The sequence below is a fragment of the Hemibagrus wyckioides genome, linkage group LG14, assembly GCF_019097595.1.
Source record: "Hemibagrus wyckioides isolate EC202008001 linkage group LG14, SWU_Hwy_1.0, whole genome shotgun sequence".
Classification (NCBI taxonomy): Eukaryota; Metazoa; Chordata; class Actinopteri; order Siluriformes; family Bagridae; genus Hemibagrus; species Hemibagrus wyckioides.
In genome coordinates this window covers 3,526,206-3,545,012 of record NC_080723.1, presented here as the reverse complement: position 1 = coordinate 3,545,012, position 18,807 = coordinate 3,526,206, and the positions used below count along the sequence as shown (strand labels likewise).

General features: G+C 40.5%; 1 protein-coding gene across 1 annotated transcript; it reads left to right on the top strand.

Annotated features, from left to right (window-relative positions):
- The first annotated feature begins 1,306 nt into the window (after nt 1–1,306).
- Nucleotides 1,307–18,775, top strand: arid3b (AT-rich interactive domain 3B). Its single transcript, XM_058408510.1, has 9 exons — nt 1,307–1,605; nt 2,673–3,353; nt 9,525–9,599; nt 9,915–9,987; nt 15,126–15,309; nt 15,427–15,677; nt 16,470–16,775; nt 16,867–16,956; nt 17,044–18,775. The coding sequence occupies exons 1-9, from the start codon at nt 1,570–1,572 to the stop codon at nt 17,175–17,177; spliced, it is 1,830 nt and encodes a 609-aa protein (XP_058264493.1). The 5' UTR covers nt 1,307–1,569; the 3' UTR covers nt 17,178–18,775.
- The last annotated feature ends 32 nt before the right edge of the window (nt 18,776–18,807 follow it).

Here is an 18,807-nt window from a genome sequence, read left to right as displayed (position 1 = left end):
TTGAAGCTGGCTGAATCTATAATAGGTTGAATGAATGTTCACACACACACACACACACACACACACACACACACAAAAAAAAAAGAAACATAAACGTTCAACACTGCACTGTGGATTGTTTTCCTATAACATCATGCCTTGTCATGTTTTAATCTTTACTTATTCTTAACACCTTCTGGCCAATCAGAATCGAGAATTTAACATGGCTGCAGTAGAGGCCCAAAATAGGAACGATATACACTATATTGCCAAAAGTTTTGGGACACCCGTCCAAATCATTAAATTCAGGTCATGTTTTTCAGGGGTTGGGCTCGGCCCCTTAGTTCCAGTGAAATGAACTCTTAATGCTTCAGCTTCATAGCATGACATTTGTGGACAATTTTATTCTCCCAGCTTTGTGGGAACAGTTTGGGGATGACCCCTTCCTGTTCCAACATGACTGCACACCAGTGTACAAAGAAAGGTCCATAAAGACATGGATGAGTGAGTTTGGTGTGGAGGAACTTGACCGGCCTGCACAGAGTCCTGACCTCAACCTGATAGAACACCTTTGGGATGAATTAGAGCGGAGACTGTGAGCCAGGTCAAAACTGGGACATCTGCTTTTACATGCACATGAATGTAATATGGAGTTGGCCCGGCTTTTACAGCTATAACAGCTTCAGCTCTTCAGGGAAGGCTTTCCACAAGATTTAGGAGTGTGTTTATGGGAATTTTTGACCATTCCTCTAGAAGTGCATTTGTGAGGTCAGGCACTGATGTTGGATGAGAAGGTCTGGCTTGCAGTCTCCGCTTTAATTCATCCCAAAGGTGTTCTATGGGGTTGAGGTCAGGACTCTGTGAAGTTCCTCCACACCAAACTGCCTTGTGCACTGGTGTGCAGTCATGTTGGAACAGGAAGGAGTCATCCCCAAACTGTTCCCACAAAGTTGGGAGCATGAAATTGTCCAAAATGTCTTGGTATGCTGAAGCTTTAAGAGTTCCTTTCACTGGAAAGATATTTTTCACTGGAGATATTCTTGCTGCATTTTTACCAAAGAATGTGTCTGGTTTGTCTCAGAAATTAATAAATATTGCTGTGTTAGTGGACACAACAGAATGGTGTGTGTGTGTGTGTGTGTGTGTGTGTGTAAGTAAGTAAGTAAGTAAGTAAGTAAGTAAGTAAGTAAGTAAAGGCGTGTGGGATAGCACTGTGCTGTGCTGGAAGGCCTACTTGTTGCTGTAGGCGGGCTCAGGTTCTGTGTGTGTGTGTGTGTGTGTGTGTGTGTGTGTGTGTGTGTGTGTGTGTGTGTGGGGTGGCGGTGGGTGGAGGAAAGCCAAGGGGAGTGTGGGAGTCCCCATGCACGCGCCACTTCAGGAGGGGAGGTCAGCGAGCGTTTCCCTTTGGCTGGCCCCCTGTTTTTTTTCCCTTTAAATCCTAACATCGATTTTTTTTCTTGGAGCACCAAAGGACTATCAGAGTCTTATCACAAGGAATATTAACTACTCGGGTGGATGCACACACTCTAGGCTTTTTAATCGAGCACGAGAGAGAGAGAGAGAGAAGCTCTGTGTAGGGGAAAAAAAGGGATGGTGGACAATTCCAGTAGCAGCAAGGCGCAAACGGTGAGTCTTAATCCACGCAGTTTGATTAATATCTTACTGTAAAATTTCACACCCAGTCCTGAAATATACTTTAATTGAGTTTACGTGTGATTTTATTTCCTTTTACGCACGTGAGCGCGCCTTTAATTTCCTCACTTGCTACATAGTTTGTTGTAATGACCGTGTAGTTTTTTGGCCGAAATTCAGTTTGTACACGTCATGATTGTGCAGTTTTTTGTATTGTCCACTTTGCACAATTCCAACAGATTTTTTTGTGGTTTTTTTTTTTTTTTTTTTACATTTGTTACAAATAACAGTTTAGTTGTAAAATGCCGCTTTTCCTGAATTCCGCTGCTGTTTGCTCTGGGCTGTTTGTCCTCACTGTGCTTGTTAGATTAGATTGTTAGATTGGAAGTGCGCCATAGTTTTAAGCCGCTGCCAGCATTGGATAAGTTCTCCGTGTTGCGTGTTTTTGCACGCGCTCGATACAGATACAATTATGATCGCGCGAGAATGTATTTGATCTGGACGGTATTAATTATTTAAATGTATTATCCAGAGACACCGTATTTTGGCCGGAAATCCGGTCACCGGGTGCCAAGTAGGCACGGATCAGGGTCAAAGGACAAACGTGTGCGTTTTTGTGTGTGTGCGCATGCAAAGGCCTGCATGCTGTTTGGGTTTGTTTTTTTTTGTTTTTTTTGCAAATTTAAGCTCATGGTACATTTCTAATTTGGAGTGATCTAAAAGTGAATCCCTAAGCGCTCCGAATTGGAAGTGGACGTATAGCTTAGTGGCCATTTTTTCCATTAGCCTCTATAGCGCGCGTGCACAGTGCTCTGATCCTGGCAACTTATAATCAGACTTGAGTTAATGAGTAAGGAGTTATTATAGTTATTTATTATTTCCCTGTGATTATCCCCTGGTTAAATTACATTACTGTTGTGTTCAGGATCACTGCTTTTATTTTTAATATTTTAGTTTGTTCTAAAAAAAAATGTTCATGGTTGAAAAGTCCTTGTTTAAGTGATGTCCAGACAATAATACAGGAAAACAGTCAACTAAGCTAATGATGTTTGTGTCTTCAGCCCATCTTATCTCAGGATAGTGGTCTGGCAGGAGCATTCTCTCAGACGGCTCTTGGTGCGGTGGCCGGTGTTAAACTAGAGGCCGTCATGGAGCAGCTCCAGAGGCAGCAGCAAGCGAAACTGGACATGGAAAGAAAAGAGCGACACCTGAGCGAAGCCCACATCTTGTATGCCCAGCAGCTGGCTGCTCAACACGCCATCATGGCTTCTGCCCGTGCCCAGGGAATACCAATAAACCCAGAATACTTCAGCAGTAGTGCCAGAGAACAAGCGCTGAAGAACAGCCAAGGGCCTCCAACCAGGGTTTCTACCCAAAGTAGTGTAGAATCTGTGCAAGACGGAGAGGACGATGAGGAGATGAACAGAGGACCAGCTTCTGCTGGGGAAGATGATGAAGATGAGGAGATGATGGATGGTGAGGACGGCAGTGAGGATGACGAAGGCGATGGGTTGGAGTTTCTCCGAAAGCAGAGCCTGGCTCTTCAGCAGCAGGGGGTGGGAATCGCTCCGTACCCTTTCCCAGTTTATGCCGCCTCTCCTTCAGCTGCGAAAAAGCGAGCCCGCTCACCTCCACCAAAAGTGAAGGATGAACCAGAGGACAGCCCATCCCCTACTGAGCAGCATTCATTCAATACGCCAAATGGCCTCTCCGACTGGAGTTTCGAAGACTCAATCAAACAGGTTTGTCTTTTGTTCACATCAGCTTTTTTTGTTTTCCCATTCTGAGGACTTTCTCGGAAAGAAAAGGGTTGTTTTTTTGAGAGTTTTGCTCAACATAATAGTTTGACTAGACTTTTCTGTCGATTGATCAACACACCTTTTTATTTATTATTAAAAAAATATATACATTGATTAAAGCAGGTTGCTGACACAAGCATGCTTTATACTTGATTCTTCAAAGTGTGATCTTCAGGCAGTCTGCCCAGCAATGTAGGCATTTCATTTACTCTTTCTTTCATTCATTCATTCATTCTCTCTCTCTCTCTCTCTCTTTTTTTTTCTCTCCCCTGTATTCTTACTTTCCTCTGTTCTTCCTGGCCAGCGGTGCTTTCTCAGAACAGATACTTGGCAGTGTGTTTCTGTCTTGGCTTCTGTCCAGAGAGACACGCCGCCAGTGTTGTTAGACAGAAGGCCAAGTTGTCGGAGGCACGTGCCTCCGCTTCGGGAGACGTCATAGTGATTTACACACTGATGGACTAAATGCACAAATGTTCTAAAGAATATTTATTCTAAACAAATTCTACATTTGTTGTTGCTTTCTAACCCAATACTATTAACCTAGCATGGAGAGAAATAAAATGCTTACATTTTCTTGGGGTTTTTTAAAACTTTTTTTTTTTTTTTTTTACTTTTAATGTATCAAAGATGATTATCACAACTGAATGAACTTTTTTTGGCGAATAGCAAAGTGAAACTTTCATTTGCAATTTTAGATTTAATGATAAAGATTTGCATTTAAATTGAGCTAGACACACAGTAAGCTGTGTTTTAGAGGAAGCCATAGGGAGCACCCAGCAATAAAGCTATTATGGCAGGAAGTGCAGCTCCATGTAGATGGGCAGCACTCTGATGTTTTGGTCACACCCATGTCACTATATATTTATAGGATAATGGTGGGTGTGGGTGATATCATTTCCTGTCCACCCTCCATGTCTTGCCGGCTGGATGTGGGCTTTATTACTGGAGGTGGGTTTAGTGGGGGCGGAGTTTTGTTTAAACTATCATTTAATATGTACACGTTGTAGGGGACGGGTTTTCTTAACACGTTGTTCAAATATATTTTCCTTCTCAGCTTTTATGTTGTTGTTGCAGTGCTTAAATAAGGTTAAAATGTAATACACATGGATAATGTTGTTCCACTGAGTTTTTGTTCAATGAAAATAAACCAATGGTTCACTCAAGTATATTTTTTCTTTTTCTCCCAGCTTTTTTATTTATTTATTTTTTTTTTAGTCTAAACACATTTTGTTGATTTTTCGAGATTGGTTATGGGCCTCATGTATTAGGCCTGACCCCAGCAGACCACATTTTGTGGTCACAGAAGTTATTAGACAGAGGGAGGAAGAGAGAGAGACTATTGTGTTAATGTGTACTTTATGGATCTCTGGGTGTGAGGTTTGGTTCAGCTGCAGTGGGAGGAATTTATCGATGATTGAGAATTTGCATGTCTGCGTGTTTTTTTTTTGTTTTTGGGTGTCATTTTGTTTTGCTTTCTTTTTATCCTGCCTTTTCATGTCTGCTCTTTAGTATTTAATGATGCTCTGCAGTGGTGACAGTATCAGATTGCAGTGTGTGTAGGGGGGCTGGTTTGATGGCACCGGCAACACAAAAGAGAACAGATGCCACACATTTTCAAATGAGGGTGGGGGGTTGTCTTTCTTTTTTGTTTTGTTTTTTTTTTTCCTTTTTTTGGAAGCTTTTCACACTTTAAAGCACAAGTCAATCACCTACAGAGCGTCACACTCTGGTAATGTTTGCTTATATCTTTAGGAAATCACCCAATTAATTGGGAGCATTTTAGATGTAAAAGAAGGAAGGAAAGAAACACAACACGTTCAGATCTGCTTTGTATGTTGTCTCCATGGAAAAGAATTTGCTAATTAAAGTCACATGCATATGGCTGGAGGAGTCGCCTGTTGGTAATCATGAGGTTGGAGGAAAAGCTGCAGAATGACACCTTTGTGATGGAAAAATGGTCGTGAAACTTTTTTGAGAGTAAATATTCTGTGCTGTTGCCACAATAATAAAGCTGACTGATGTTTTCAGAGACCACTTGACCACCATCATAGGTACAGTGTGTGTTTTGGACACACGCATGCATGCACTCATGCATTCTGGTTGTAGGCATTTTTTTTTAGTGATGCAACACTCTGCCTTCTGGCCCCAAGCATGCTAATCTACTCTGATTAATGCCGGTTTAATCAGGCTCAGTGAGCGCTGAGACACATTTGAGCTGAAGGCTGAATTATAGCCTATAACTCCGCTTCACAAGAAGCATGTTAACGCTATCCCTTGTGCCTGTGTTTGAAGTTTCCCTGGTTGATAAATGCACACTAGTTACATGTTTTTGCACTAGGAATAACAAGCATGTCATGTCGCGTAAATCTTTGGCTGCTTATATGGCTGTGATCTGGACCTCGGTGAGAATTATTATTGTATTGATGGACAAAGGGTTTCTTTAATTTCAGTACAGAACAGAGGTTGCCATGGTATCTTGTCCGTCTCATAGGGTCACTTTTAGAATTTTTTTTATTCGCTCGCTGTGAACGAATAAATGGCCGTTCATTGTTGGCTGGAGAAAAGCTGATGCATTATTTAATTGTCACTTTGGCAACACATCAAGCGTGTGCTGGCTGAATGAGGCTGCTGAGAGCAATCAGTTCTTTATTATATTGACGTTTATCCTTGCAGTGGTTAATACGAAGATCTTGGCTGCATCTGTAAATGAAGCTCTCTCGCATTTGCATTGATTGAGATGTTTTTAAGAATATTTACCTCCTATGTATATTTTGCATAGTGTGAGAAAATTAAAAATTTAGCACGATAATTAACATCACAGCACACGTACAGCCTCTTTAATATATTGGTGTTGAACATGAGTCCAGATATCATGGAAAGAAATTTGTCTTTACAGGTCGTATTTACAATAAGAATCATTTGCTTACAGTTTCGAAGATTCGAGTAGTTTTTTGCCCCAAATAATGACATTTCCAACATGCTTTTGTATTTAGTCGTCATTATGCGCTTTGTGTATGTCAGCAGGAGGTCTGGTATGATTGAGCTGTATTATTGGGCATTAATGCTGAACAACTCTCTTGGGTCCTATGATCGCTGCTGTCAATGCAAAGTGCAGCCATCTGTGAGATAGATTTGGTCAGTCTGTGCAACAGCCGTCATTAAGATTAGCATTTTTTGGCTGCCTGCACTGAGAATTGAGCCAGGAAGGGTTTTTTTTTCTTTGTAAACCAAATGGTTGCACTGGTTAATCGTTCCAAATGTCTCCACAAGAGACAATACAAACTGCTGACATGTTCCAACTGCCCATGACTTTTCTATATTGTGCCGTAAACTTCAAGGATGAAATAAACGGAATCTGAGGTATTTGATGATAAAAATCTTTAAAGGCTTAGGGTGAGGTATAGCGAGGGTGTGATATTGGTGTCTGAATTGTCCAGACCCGCCCAAGGGAAACATTCCAAGTGGCATTAGGAGTTTCTTCTCCTGAAACGGTGCGAATTCGCACCGGGGGTTTCTTGCGTGAACAAAGAATAGAGGGAGTGGTCACGTTGTTGTGTGATTTGTGACCTTTTCTTGTCAAGTTCACTGGACGTAACTGGAGTAGTAATGGACGGGGGGTGGTAATCGAGCAGAAAGGTACATGGGGAAGCAAAAGGGGGCTGCTTATTTTTTTTATTTCCTTGTCCATTTCCTTTACCTCTCAGAATGCCTAGAATGTCTGTCGTCCACACCCTTCCACCCCCACCATTGACGCCTGTCCTGTCCTGACTGAGGTGGTTTTGATTCAGAAGGATTGAAGATCCTTGCACCTCATACCATTATACAAGTGTGTTTTGAACAACTATGGCTTTAGTACCGTCTGTTTCTAGATTCTTTCACCAAAATTGCTTAGTCTCTTATCTGCTACGTTACTTGTTGTATAATCTTAAGCCTCAGTCATCATTTAAGAGAACCACAATCACTATGATACCGGACAGTGAGAGATTCACATCTGTAGCCATTTCTTTAAAAGGCTAGCTGTTTGATGTAGCACCCAGTCTATCCTCAAAAGAGCTCCCGGCCTCCAGATTAGCAGTTAGAGGCTCCTCTATGGCTCTTTGTCTGCTCTGGCTCTTCTTCTGTGTGAGTATTAGTGCTCTAAAGTGAAATTCAGCACTGTTATTACACTTCCATGGTATCATTTACGGTTAGGTCCTGTACTTAGTTTGTTTCCCATGTTTATCACTCAATTGTCATTGTATATCTTTCCAAAAATGCCCTGCATATGCTGCACTAAGGTTTACATCGATCAGCATTTGCTTTGTCATGTAGTAACTGGGCCGGTAAAGAATCTGTGGGATTAAAGTACCCTCTCAGAGCCCAAGTGCAGCCCACGGTTAAATGGTGTAATGTTTTAATGGACCACAAGACTGATTATTCAGTTGAGTTTGAAGATTATGATGATTTTAATGGAATGAATGGTGCAATATGGAATATTGAAATACTCTTGAATGAAATATGGAAATACTCTTGGGGCAAAAGTTGACGTTATATTATTCTAAAAGTATTTTAAGTCATTTATGAATCAGTGAATCATATTTTTGTAAACAGAGATTTCTATAAAACTTCTAAATCTTTTTTTTTAAAGTTTTCAGCACTAGCTGTCTGTCTGCTTCATTATTTTTTCCTTAAGTACTTAGAAAGCATTGTTACTTTTGCACGTAAGAACAGATGTGTATGATTGTTGAGGTTTCTCCTTCGCTGCTGCAGAAATACAAGATGTCTCATCCTGAATCGATGTCTTTCTCGCCATACGCACAATATATTTCCCTGCCTTTATACCTAAAGTAAATTAAACGAACATTCTCTTCACTTTTCAGGATGTTACACTATATGCATCCAACCACAGCACAATGCATTCACACTTAGTAACATAAGGTGTTTGTCCCATCTCCCAGAGTAATTATTTGACATGGTCACATGTAGTTTCTATTGAATTGATATGGGGGATGGGGAACTTCATTTCCTCTTTCTGACCCAGATGGTCATCTGGTTCCTCCTCTTGGCTAATTTGCCCTCTGACTATCAGTCTTCTCTAATATAATTAGCGAGGCCAAAGCCTGATAACAGCTTGAACAGTTTATAAATGTCTTTGGCTGTGAGATAATGTTATATAGTGTGTGTATATGAATCTAATTGCAATGTCATCTCCATGAAAAATGGCTTGGTTGAACAGTTTGGGACAAAATGTTGACTCTGAGGTTTGCATGTACTGCTTGAGGCTCCATATCGAGTGCTTAAGCAACGCTTATCAGTATTTATGATTAGTGCTTGATGTAAGACTCATATAGTACACAATATACTATACTAAATGTAATGTGTACACAACCTCCTCTTTCTCTAAAACACACACACACAATACCACACAGCAAGTCTGCCCTCCACAGTTCCCCTGCCGAGCGTCTCCTCTCGTGTGGGCCCAGCTGGTGTGTATTTGCTATAAACTCTGAAGATCCCATTCTCTCCCCAGCTGTGATTCACTTAGCATATTAAAGAGGGGGATGGAGAGAAGCTCCTGTAAAACTGCTTTATTACCTCTCTGCCTTGTTGTTTCTAAAGCTGCTCAGGGGGACAACCTGGATAGCCTATAATCAAGCAAAGAGTATATGCACCAAGGAACTATAAGAGCTTGTAAGTGCTTTATGAGGCCTGCCATGAGCACCGCTGATGGAGCGGACTCGCAAGAAATCGACAAAGATACCTATAATAATCTAAGTGCCTGAAAACCTCAAGCAAAAATGTCTGTATTAGCTTAAGTGTTTTGGTTTTTTTTCTGTTTCACAAGTTACGTTATGCGTCTCTTCTGATAAGATAAGTCAAGTTAATATCGAAAAGCAAATTTACGAGAAAGAGTCAGGAATGGCCATAAGTGTTCATTATGCCTTTGCTCTCTAGAGTTTAAAGGTCAGCAATCATTTTGTTTCAGACCTTTTCTTTGTCCTCAGTCTGTTCTTCCTTTTCGACTCGGTGGCTTCCCTTTCTTTTGGGAGTTTATTGATTATTGACGTTTATAGAGGCTTGTTTTCTGCCCGCGTCATCCACTTTTCGGACTTAAGTGTCTCTCTTGTCCTGCAGAATGGCAATGCGAGTTGGAACGAAGAAAGCGATGGAGGGAAAGGAAGAGGGGAAGCCTCCAGAGACTTTGCCAAGGTAAGCATAAGATCTGAAAGTCATGGCTGTTATGTTCTTATCAGTGACACATTGACCCAGTTTCACAATGTTATCTAAAGAGTCTACGTGCCCAGATGATAGCATGTAGTAACGGGGTGAATGAGATTGCTCTTTTAAAATGAGACAAAAAGTCATGTTACAAATGAATCATTAATTGTATTGAAGGAAAATATACAAATACAGTGATCATTACAGTTTGTCACCTGATGATAGTAATACCTGCTATAAAGACTGTCATGTGAGAATGTTATGCTGTGTATATAATGTTGTTGGTTGTTTGTTCTTTTTATGCAGCTTTATGAACTGGACAGTGACCCTAACCGGAAGGAGTTTCTCGACGACCTGTTCACCTTCATGCAGAAAAGAGGTGAGGCAACACATTTCTTAATTCTTAAAATTTTAACAAGTGCTGTTTTGTGTGTGTTAACTTGTGTAGTGATTTCTCCAGAATCAGCACACTAAATATCCTCCTGTCCACTTCAGGCTTTATAGCCCCTCTCAGTATCTAAGGGTCCACCATTATACACACTTGTAGAGCTCACAGTACTGATACTCCGATCCAGAGACTGAGCAGAGCACACAACTAACTCCTGGGCCAGACTAAGAGGATTCACAGGTACTCGGCCTCTGTCATGTTGTGACAATGAGATGAGCCTGGCAGCGTCATCAGACAGACTAAGCTTTCAGGGACACAGCTTGACAAGGCTGTTAACCTCTACCTTAGGATTTAAACTCATCCAGATGGGGAGCTGTTTGTGCCTGTGTGCCACCCCCCCCCCCCCCCCAACCACAAACCCCCCAGCCCTCTCTGTGTTTGTGTGTAACTGGAGGCGTCAAGAAGTTTGAGGTAATAGTGGAGGGCGAATGGCAAATGTGTGATCATGCCAAATGTCTGTCGGTGGGGTCCTCTCCTCATGATTAATGATGTTTGTTTGACTGCTTTAGTGTGAAAGACATGCTAGTTGAGCCAGACAGTGAAGAATGGGGTTTCTCACAATCCCCAGGTTGTTCCCGTCAGGCGCTTTAGTGTGGCCCACTTGAGAAAGGAAGCTGAGGGATGTTGTTTTATCGGTTCCTTTTCCTACACTCAAAGTGTAGCAGATTGAGGGCCGCTACGGGATTTAAAGTTGACGTCGTGTCGCCTGTATTGTCTGCAGCTGAATGAAAACAATCATTTCAGCAAAACAAAATTTTATTTCTGATTGTGTCCAGCTCAGTGCATTTTCTAGGAATAATGCACAGGTCCTGTGCTGTGTCATGTAGTTTGCATGGTTAATTGATTGATTGTAGAAATTCAGCTTCCAGTCCAATTGATCATTTCAGGAATTTGAATCGGTTTTGTGGAATTGTGAAGCACAAATGTGTACACACACACACTTTGATACTCATGGGCCTCTATTCATTGTCCTAGTTGTCAAAGTGACTGAAACCTGATAAGAGTGGAGGAGGAGAGCAGCAGGAGCTGCAGGCAAGATGGGTGAGGTTCTGTGTGTGTGTGTGTGTGTGTGTGTGTGTGTGGACGCAGTGGGGGGCAGGTGGGGTGTCCACTTGCTTGGGGCCTTAAGGAGTGGGGGATCAGATTGAAGGGGGAGAGGTGGATTAAGGGGCCTCCTGTCCTCCTGCAGAAGATTAATGAGTTCCTAAAATCTAAGGCCTCACCTTTGATATAAAGGGAATGAGACACAGATGAAGAAATAAGACAATGGAGAGCTTTAAGAACAGCAGGAGCCCATAAGAAACGGAGAAAGAAGTCATTATCTCCTCTCCTTATTGAGCTCCTCTTTGTGGAGAACTCAGCACATGCCTTTTCTTGTTGCTGAGTGTAAAATGGATTTCTGGGTCATGTATATCGTGCTGAGTTAATGTTAAGTATGGCATGTCCTGTTTTGGGGACGTTTTGTCTTCGGCTCTCGTGTGACTTGTTATTCTCCTCGGGTGTGTTTTTGACATCCTGTTGAATAGATTTCCTCTGTGTTTTTATGTGCTCTGCTGTTCCCCTGCCCAAACTCTCAACTTTTATGGTGATCTGCTAGAGATTTATATTGGAAAGGCAAGAATTCCCCCTTTAGAATTCAGCCTGGTTTATTCCTCTACCGCCTGCCAGTATCTAGCAGTAAACAGTTTTGTAAGTGCACTTTGCTGAAGATAGATATTCCTACAACTTTCTCCACATTATCATTTCTCCTACACACACACGGATCCGCTGTCCTGTTTCTAATCCTGACAGAGGAGTGCAAATCTTTTTGTCCTAACTTGTCCCTTAGCTGTTTGGCCTCTGTACAATTTCAACCACCATATCATCCAGGATGTCTGACCTGGTGTTAAACCATGCATTTCCTGTGCCCCTTACCACCGACTCTACAGTAAGAAAGACGAGCATTGTTTAACTCCGAGTTTGGTATTTCCTTCAGCCCAACTGCCATCACTGTGCCTGCTATTGCTTTATTAAAAGATTGAAGGCCTCTTAATGTGGGCAGCCGTTTCCTTGCTATATAGGCCAAAGGTCATATTCACTTGATTCTTTCTGCACGATGAGCAGGAAATAAGGAAGAAAATCATGGCAGCAATAAAAAGTATCCAGTTTTGCTCAAATAAACATGAAAATCTGGAGTTAGATTTACTGTCGAAGAAGTCTATGGCTTTTTTTTTTCTTTGTCTCTTTCTTGTCTCAGGCTTGTTAGTTGCGACCTCATGAGGTCAGGTCCTGACTGCATTAACGCAGCATGTCTTCAGTCTCTAATCACAGTACTAAAGCCACAGCTCACTCTTTTATGTCATTAACCTTTCCTGATTTATCTTAATGCCCTTTCCCTTATTCGGCTGATTACAGGCAACGTGACCAGTTGAAAAGTCAGAGAAAAGTCACGAGCCGGTTTACTATAAAAGCTGCCTCGGTGCTGAAAGCTCTGAATGGCTTTTTCACTGCACTGGAGCTCAGTCAGTTTTACAGTTATGATGCACGTCACACATTTTCTCCCTTGACTCGTACTGCTTTACGTTCCTCACTTTTGACCTGTTCTCAAGCCCTAGCATTGTGACCTGGGTTTAACCCTGAGCTTGGACCTGTTTACTGATCGCCTGATGAACGAGTAATGTCATCCCCAGCATTAAATAACACGTTTTCAAAGCTTGCCTTTGCTATCCCCAGGGAGTGCTGTGGACCCTGTCATGGCAGCCTGGCGCTTTAAATCACGGCATGCTCTCTGGGTAAATGAACACATCATGAATATTGGCATATTCCTGAGCAGCACTTCAGAGCCAGAGGAGCTCACATTCATCTAAGGAATAGAGTTAAATATATATAGTTCTATCTCAGGAGATCTCTCTTGCTGTCTGAATAAGATTTATTTTAGAGGTAACTATACGCCACATTTCACGCTCAAGCGAGAAGGCACATTTGTTAAAGCAGTTGTGCTTACGGAGAAATAGCACAGCTGCTGTAGGGTTTTCATTCTCTGAAATGTTTATTGACCATCACCAGTTGAGACTCATTACAGCCTTTCCGTTAGCTCAGGAAACACCAGTCTATAGTAAGATTGCTCTTATGAGTAACAATTAATGAGTATGTACACATAGTACCTGCATGAATGTGCTTTGCATGCTTTGTGTACAATGCCTTAGATCACAATGATGTGTCTGTTATTCATTACAGTAATATTTATCTGCCTAAGGCCTGTAATCCTAATATCTTTTTCCTAACACAGACTAATTTTTATTCTTGAATTGGAACGCTGCCCTGAGCAGCACAGCTCATGCTTTGTCTCCTGTCTTTCTTTTTTTCATCCATTTATCTCTTATTCTTCTCCTTGTTTCCCCACATATTCAAACTGCTGGCATATTCATGAAGGTTTAATGGACTTGCTCTGTCCAAATAATTTTTTGGGGGGCCTGTTTCCAGTCTTTCTGCTGCTAGCATCATAGCCAGACATGTTTTTGTCATGAATGATTAACATTTTTTAAAAGTCCAAGCACTATTGTATGGAGTTTTTCAGGCTCTGCATTAGATTTCTACAAATGACTACATTATTATTAAGCATTATTTTTAGGCAAGTTTAAATGATTATATATTATTATATAAGGTTATAATAATAATAATAATAATAATAATAATAATAATAATAATAATTACTATTTATTTATTTATTTATATATATATATATATATATATATATATATATATATATATATATATATATATATATATATATATATATATATATATAAAATATATGGGGTTTTTTTTTTTTTAATTTTATTATTTATTTTTTTAACGAATTGTATAAATAATATTTGTGACTCTTGTGTCAGGACCAGCACATGATTTGTGCTTCTCATTCAGCAAATCATTTGAGTCAGCGAGTTTATTGAGAACTGTTCTGGTTCATTAAAGACAGAGAATTCGTGTGTGGATGATTAATTCTTTTTAACGTTCACGCATTTCTTTTTTTAAAAAAAGGTAGCTATTATGAACCATTTTACACTACTTTAATCAGACTATTGTCTGCCTTAGAAAGTGAATTATACTTTTCGCTAAATGGATTGAAATGACTTGAGCCAGTGAAAAGAGGCACACACATTAAGTTCAAATCACAGCCTAAAAATCTGCATTTAACTAATGTGTGCTTTTTTTTTTTTGTGATTCGTTGCTGTCTATTATAATGATGCTTATACAGGACAGGACTTTTTTTTGAGAGTGGAGGATAGAATTGCACAGAGTTGAAATATTTATCTTAAAACATATGCAGATCTGTGACAGATGAAGCTTGGCAGGACGCAGTATGGGAAATGATAATGAAATGAACACAATTGAGTTCATAAATAACGCAGTACCTGTTAAAGCAGGTTGTTTGTTAAAGAATGATAATGTTTGAAGAAACAAACATAGTGCACACACACATATATATATATATATATATATAAAATCATATATCGCTCATAGTTATATATAGTCATAGTCATAGTTTTAGCATAAACAAGATGATATAAGATGTTATCCAACACTTTCTAATGTCTCACTGCAATTAAACTCTGAAATGAAAGGAATGGTAGAGCACTTTGTCTTCAGTAAAGCATGCAAACAATTACTTGGTGTAGGGACTTGCGTCTGATATACCAGTAGATCTTATAGTCTGGATAATACAGTAATTAATCTCTTAGTCTGGGCTTTTATTGCTTTAATGGTTTTTGAGTGCTGTCTGTAATTCCCTGCATGACTCACACTGTATGGATCTACATACAATCACGTTAAAGCTAATAGACTGCACTTTAATTTTTTTCTCTTTTTTTTTTTCTTCAAATCTTGTGTACTAGACTACACCAGAGTACAGAGCAGAAATTTCATTCTTTACATTTACAGATAAATGCATAGAAAACGTGTGCAAGGTTACACAGAAAAGTCGGATGATACACAAACCTCACAATCTTTAAACCCCTTTCATGACATTTTTAGTACTATGATTTTGTTAGAAAAAAAATAATTTAATGTCCCATATTTTTTGTCCCCAGGCACCCCTGTGAACCGTATCCCCATCATGGCCAAGCAGGTGCTGGATCTTTATAAGCTCTATAAGCTTGTGACCGAGAAGGGAGGTCTGGTGGAGGTGATCAATAAGAAAATCTGGAGAGAGATCACCAAAGGTTTAAACCTGCCCACGTCCATCACCAGTGCTGCTTTCACCCTCCGCACACAGTAAGAAAATATACTTGTGTATCACTGTAATGTTCTGGTCTGTTCTTGGTCAGTCTTGTGTTTAAAGTATTGTAATCTTGGTTGTACTACATGCTGATCATGTTTACTCTTGTGCAGGTATATGAAGTACCTCTATCCGTATGAATGTGAGAAGAAAGGACTCAGTTCTCCTGGAGAGCTGCAGGCTGCCATCGATAGCAACCGCAGAGAAGGCCGTCGGCCCGGGTACAGTAACAGCCTGTACCGCTTCTCTCCTTCCCCCAGTGGTGGTGCCCCTCACCTTCTCTCTCCTCCCAAAATGCACCTGCCCAACTCTGGACACAACGGCTTGCAGAGCACACCGAGTTCAGCCCTCAAGAAAGGGACAGGTAATCACAGCTGGATTCACTTGCCTTCATTAAGCTGTAGCTTTAAGATGTTTGAAGCCTAAACGCAAGGAAAAGAATAGCTGATAGATGACTTAAAACAATCCCAGTATTTCCCTCACTCTTGTAACAATCCCAGTATTTCACCCAGACTCGTAACAATCCCAGTATTTCACCCAGACTCGTAACAATCCCAGTATTTCACCCAGACTCGTAACAATCCCAGTATTTCACCCAGACTCGTAACAATCCCAGTATTTCACCCAGACTCGTAACAATCCCAGTATTTCACCCAGACTCGTAACAATCCCAGTATTTCACCCAGACTCGTAACAATCCCAGTATTTCACCCAGACTCGTAACAATCCCAGTATTTTCTCCACTAAAATATTCACACTCACTGTATACTTGAAACATCATTTATCAAATCATTTGTGTATTTCATGAGCTCAAGCTCCCCCTTGTGTCTAGTTGCCAGTGTTCAATAATAAACTACTGTGTAAAATAAATACATTCTCAGACATATTCCTAAATGGAGAAAAGTTCCAGAGATTAAAAATAAATGTATTTCATTTTTGTATTTATTTAATTGCAAATTTTAAAATAGTCTAGATAGGACATACTGGGTCTGATTAGAAAAGAGCAGAGTGTCAAAGCTAGGAAGAGCTTAAGTTTTTGGATGCTGAGATTAATGAATATGTTCATGTCACTGGTTTGATATCAGAAAGGTTCAGTTTGTATGATCATATTTTTTATTGTCATTATCAGTAATCGGTCTTTCATCTGAATGTTTAGTTCCTGAGGATGGTCCAGCTTCCATGTTGCCTGGTAGATTACCCCTGGCTCTGGCACTTGGCCACCAACAGCAGCTGGCACGGGCTGCCACCTTGGAACAGCTGCGTGAAAGGCTGGAGACGGGCATGGGTACTCCGGCTCTGGCCACTGGTTCCTCTGCCATAGAGGGGCCTGAGAGAAAGATGGCCCGTCTGGCTGAGGAGCAGCAGAGGCTCCTGCAGCAGGCCTTCCAGCAGAACCTGCTTGCAATGGCATCACAAGTGAACCCTGCCAATCTGCGCCTCAACACTACCAGTACCCCCCGTGGTGAGTTTACTGTGTTTTGTGTAGTGTGGGAGATCTGACTGCTGCAACTGACATTAACAGCTTTGCTAACACAATGCGTTTTCTTATCTAGAGGAAAAGCAGGATCTGTCTCTCAGTATCTCTTCAAATGGATCAGCCAGTATCACAGTGTCAATAGAGGTTAATGGGATCATTTACTCAGGTGTGTGACAGAATTATACATCAGTTAAAAAATGTTTGGGTATTTGGTTTAACTATTTTTGCCTAAAATGTGCTTATTTCTTTACAGGATCACTGTATGCTCAGAAGTCATCTGGAGCCCCAGCTACTCCTATAGGCCAGAACTGCGCTGTCGATCCCAGCATCCCCTCCTCTTCTAAAGGTTCTGGCTCTACAGAGCCTGCTGCTAGTGGCTCTCCTTAACTCCCAGCAGCCACACGGTCTCTCTCTCTCTCTCTCTCTCTCTCACTCACTCTCCCCTAAAAGAGAGTCCAGTGGTCTACAAAGCCAAGTCTACCTCCTTTTTTTTTTTTTTTTGAGACGTCGGGTTCATTCTGCCGAGAGTGATTACACACTTAGAAAGATGAGCAGTAATCGCTCCACCCTTTTTCCGCAGATGCCCTTTACCACTTGTCTGCTACAGACTCTCTCAGGACCTGAACGATCATGACAGTGATACTCAAATGTTTTAATGACAATGTCGCGGGCATCTTTCTGTGCTCTAGACATTTGATACCAATGCAATATGCCTTCCTCTATGCATTTTCTCCCAGAGAGTCATTCACCTGCAAACAATCATGGCACAAAATATTCTGCCAAAATCATACAGCAGGTGTTTGATTGTTGGACATTTTGCCATCAGTACTGTTTTTTGTTTTCCTTTTGAAGAGTTTACCATACGTGTGCACATCAGTAATAGATTCCCAAGCATCCGGATTGGATTTTTCCTTTTTCTTCTTTCCGTTTTCTGTCTGTTGTGTGGATAGAGGAGTTTTCTGGATTTGTGCTTTTTTTTTTTTGCTTTATTTAAAATGGATCATACTTTTTTTTTTTCCTTCTCATTTTTTACTTTGTGTATTACTTGATTTGATTGTGGATTTGTTTTTCCTTTTTCTTTTTTTTTTAGTCTCTAGATATCCATAAGTATTGTATTGTTTTGCGAAGAGTATTGAAAGCAAACTTTTTATTTTCATTTACAAACTACAGGTTGGTTTAAAGAAAGAAAAAAAAAAACAGAATCACGACCACAGTGTGGACAGACGATGTTCCACGTGTCAATCGTTTCGATGGCAGCGTTAAGACGATCAATTAGGCTCACACATCTGGGCCCTTATTCCTTTACTCCATGGAGGAGAATTGAAGCAGTTTTCAGAAATACTTACAAATGAAACCAAATGCTGAAAAGAAGAACCAGGGTATTTTATTCAAAAATCATAATCATGTTCTCTCAATACCTTCTGGTTTTTGTGCTTAAACATGACAGTAACAACTCACTCACTCCCCCTCATTTTCACTTTTTCTTTTTTCCCCCCAAAGGCCTCACAAATGTCTTTCCATATTGGAAAGCTAGTTTCTCAGGAATTTCAGATTGATCTCATCGTTAAGTTTCATTTTTCTTTTCTTTTTGAAATCTTGGCACCAAGTCGCCTCACGTATCAAGGCTAGATATACCTCAGCGGAAGAAAGTGACTATAGCTACCTCAAAGTTACCTTTATATAGTATGAGTTAGGATTTACCTCAGAATCAGCTCCTGATAAATCGAGACAAATAAAGATGTTATAAGCTTTATATATGACCTCTTAGTGAATTCCAAAGTATTCTCAGGTTGCTAGTACAAAAATACCTCATATAGATAATGGCATAATAGGAACATCTTTCTTTCTTTCTTTGTTTCTTTCTTTTTTTTTAAAAAAAAACTATGTGAGAAGAGTTATTTATGTGCAGATGCTTGATCTCTATTTGCTCTGTTTGCTGATGACTACACAGCTTAAAACCAAAGATCATCACACTGTATTTCTACTGTGTTCTTTACTTTATTTACACATGGAGCTT

What these genes read in the sequence shown, in the direction of transcription:
- arid3b (XM_058408510.1), top strand. Translation starts at nt 1,570, where the DNA reads ATGGTGGACAATTCCAGTAGCAGCAAGGCGCAAACG. An exon ending in CACCTTCATGCAGAAAAGAG is followed by an intron (nt 9,988 to 15,125) that starts GTGAGGCAACAC and finishes TTTTGTCCCCAG; the next exon opens with GCACCCCTGTGAACCGTATC. An exon ending in TAATGGGATCATTTACTCAG is followed by an intron (nt 16,957 to 17,043) that starts GTGTGTGACAGA and finishes ATTTCTTTACAG; the next exon opens with GATCACTGTATGCTCAGAAG.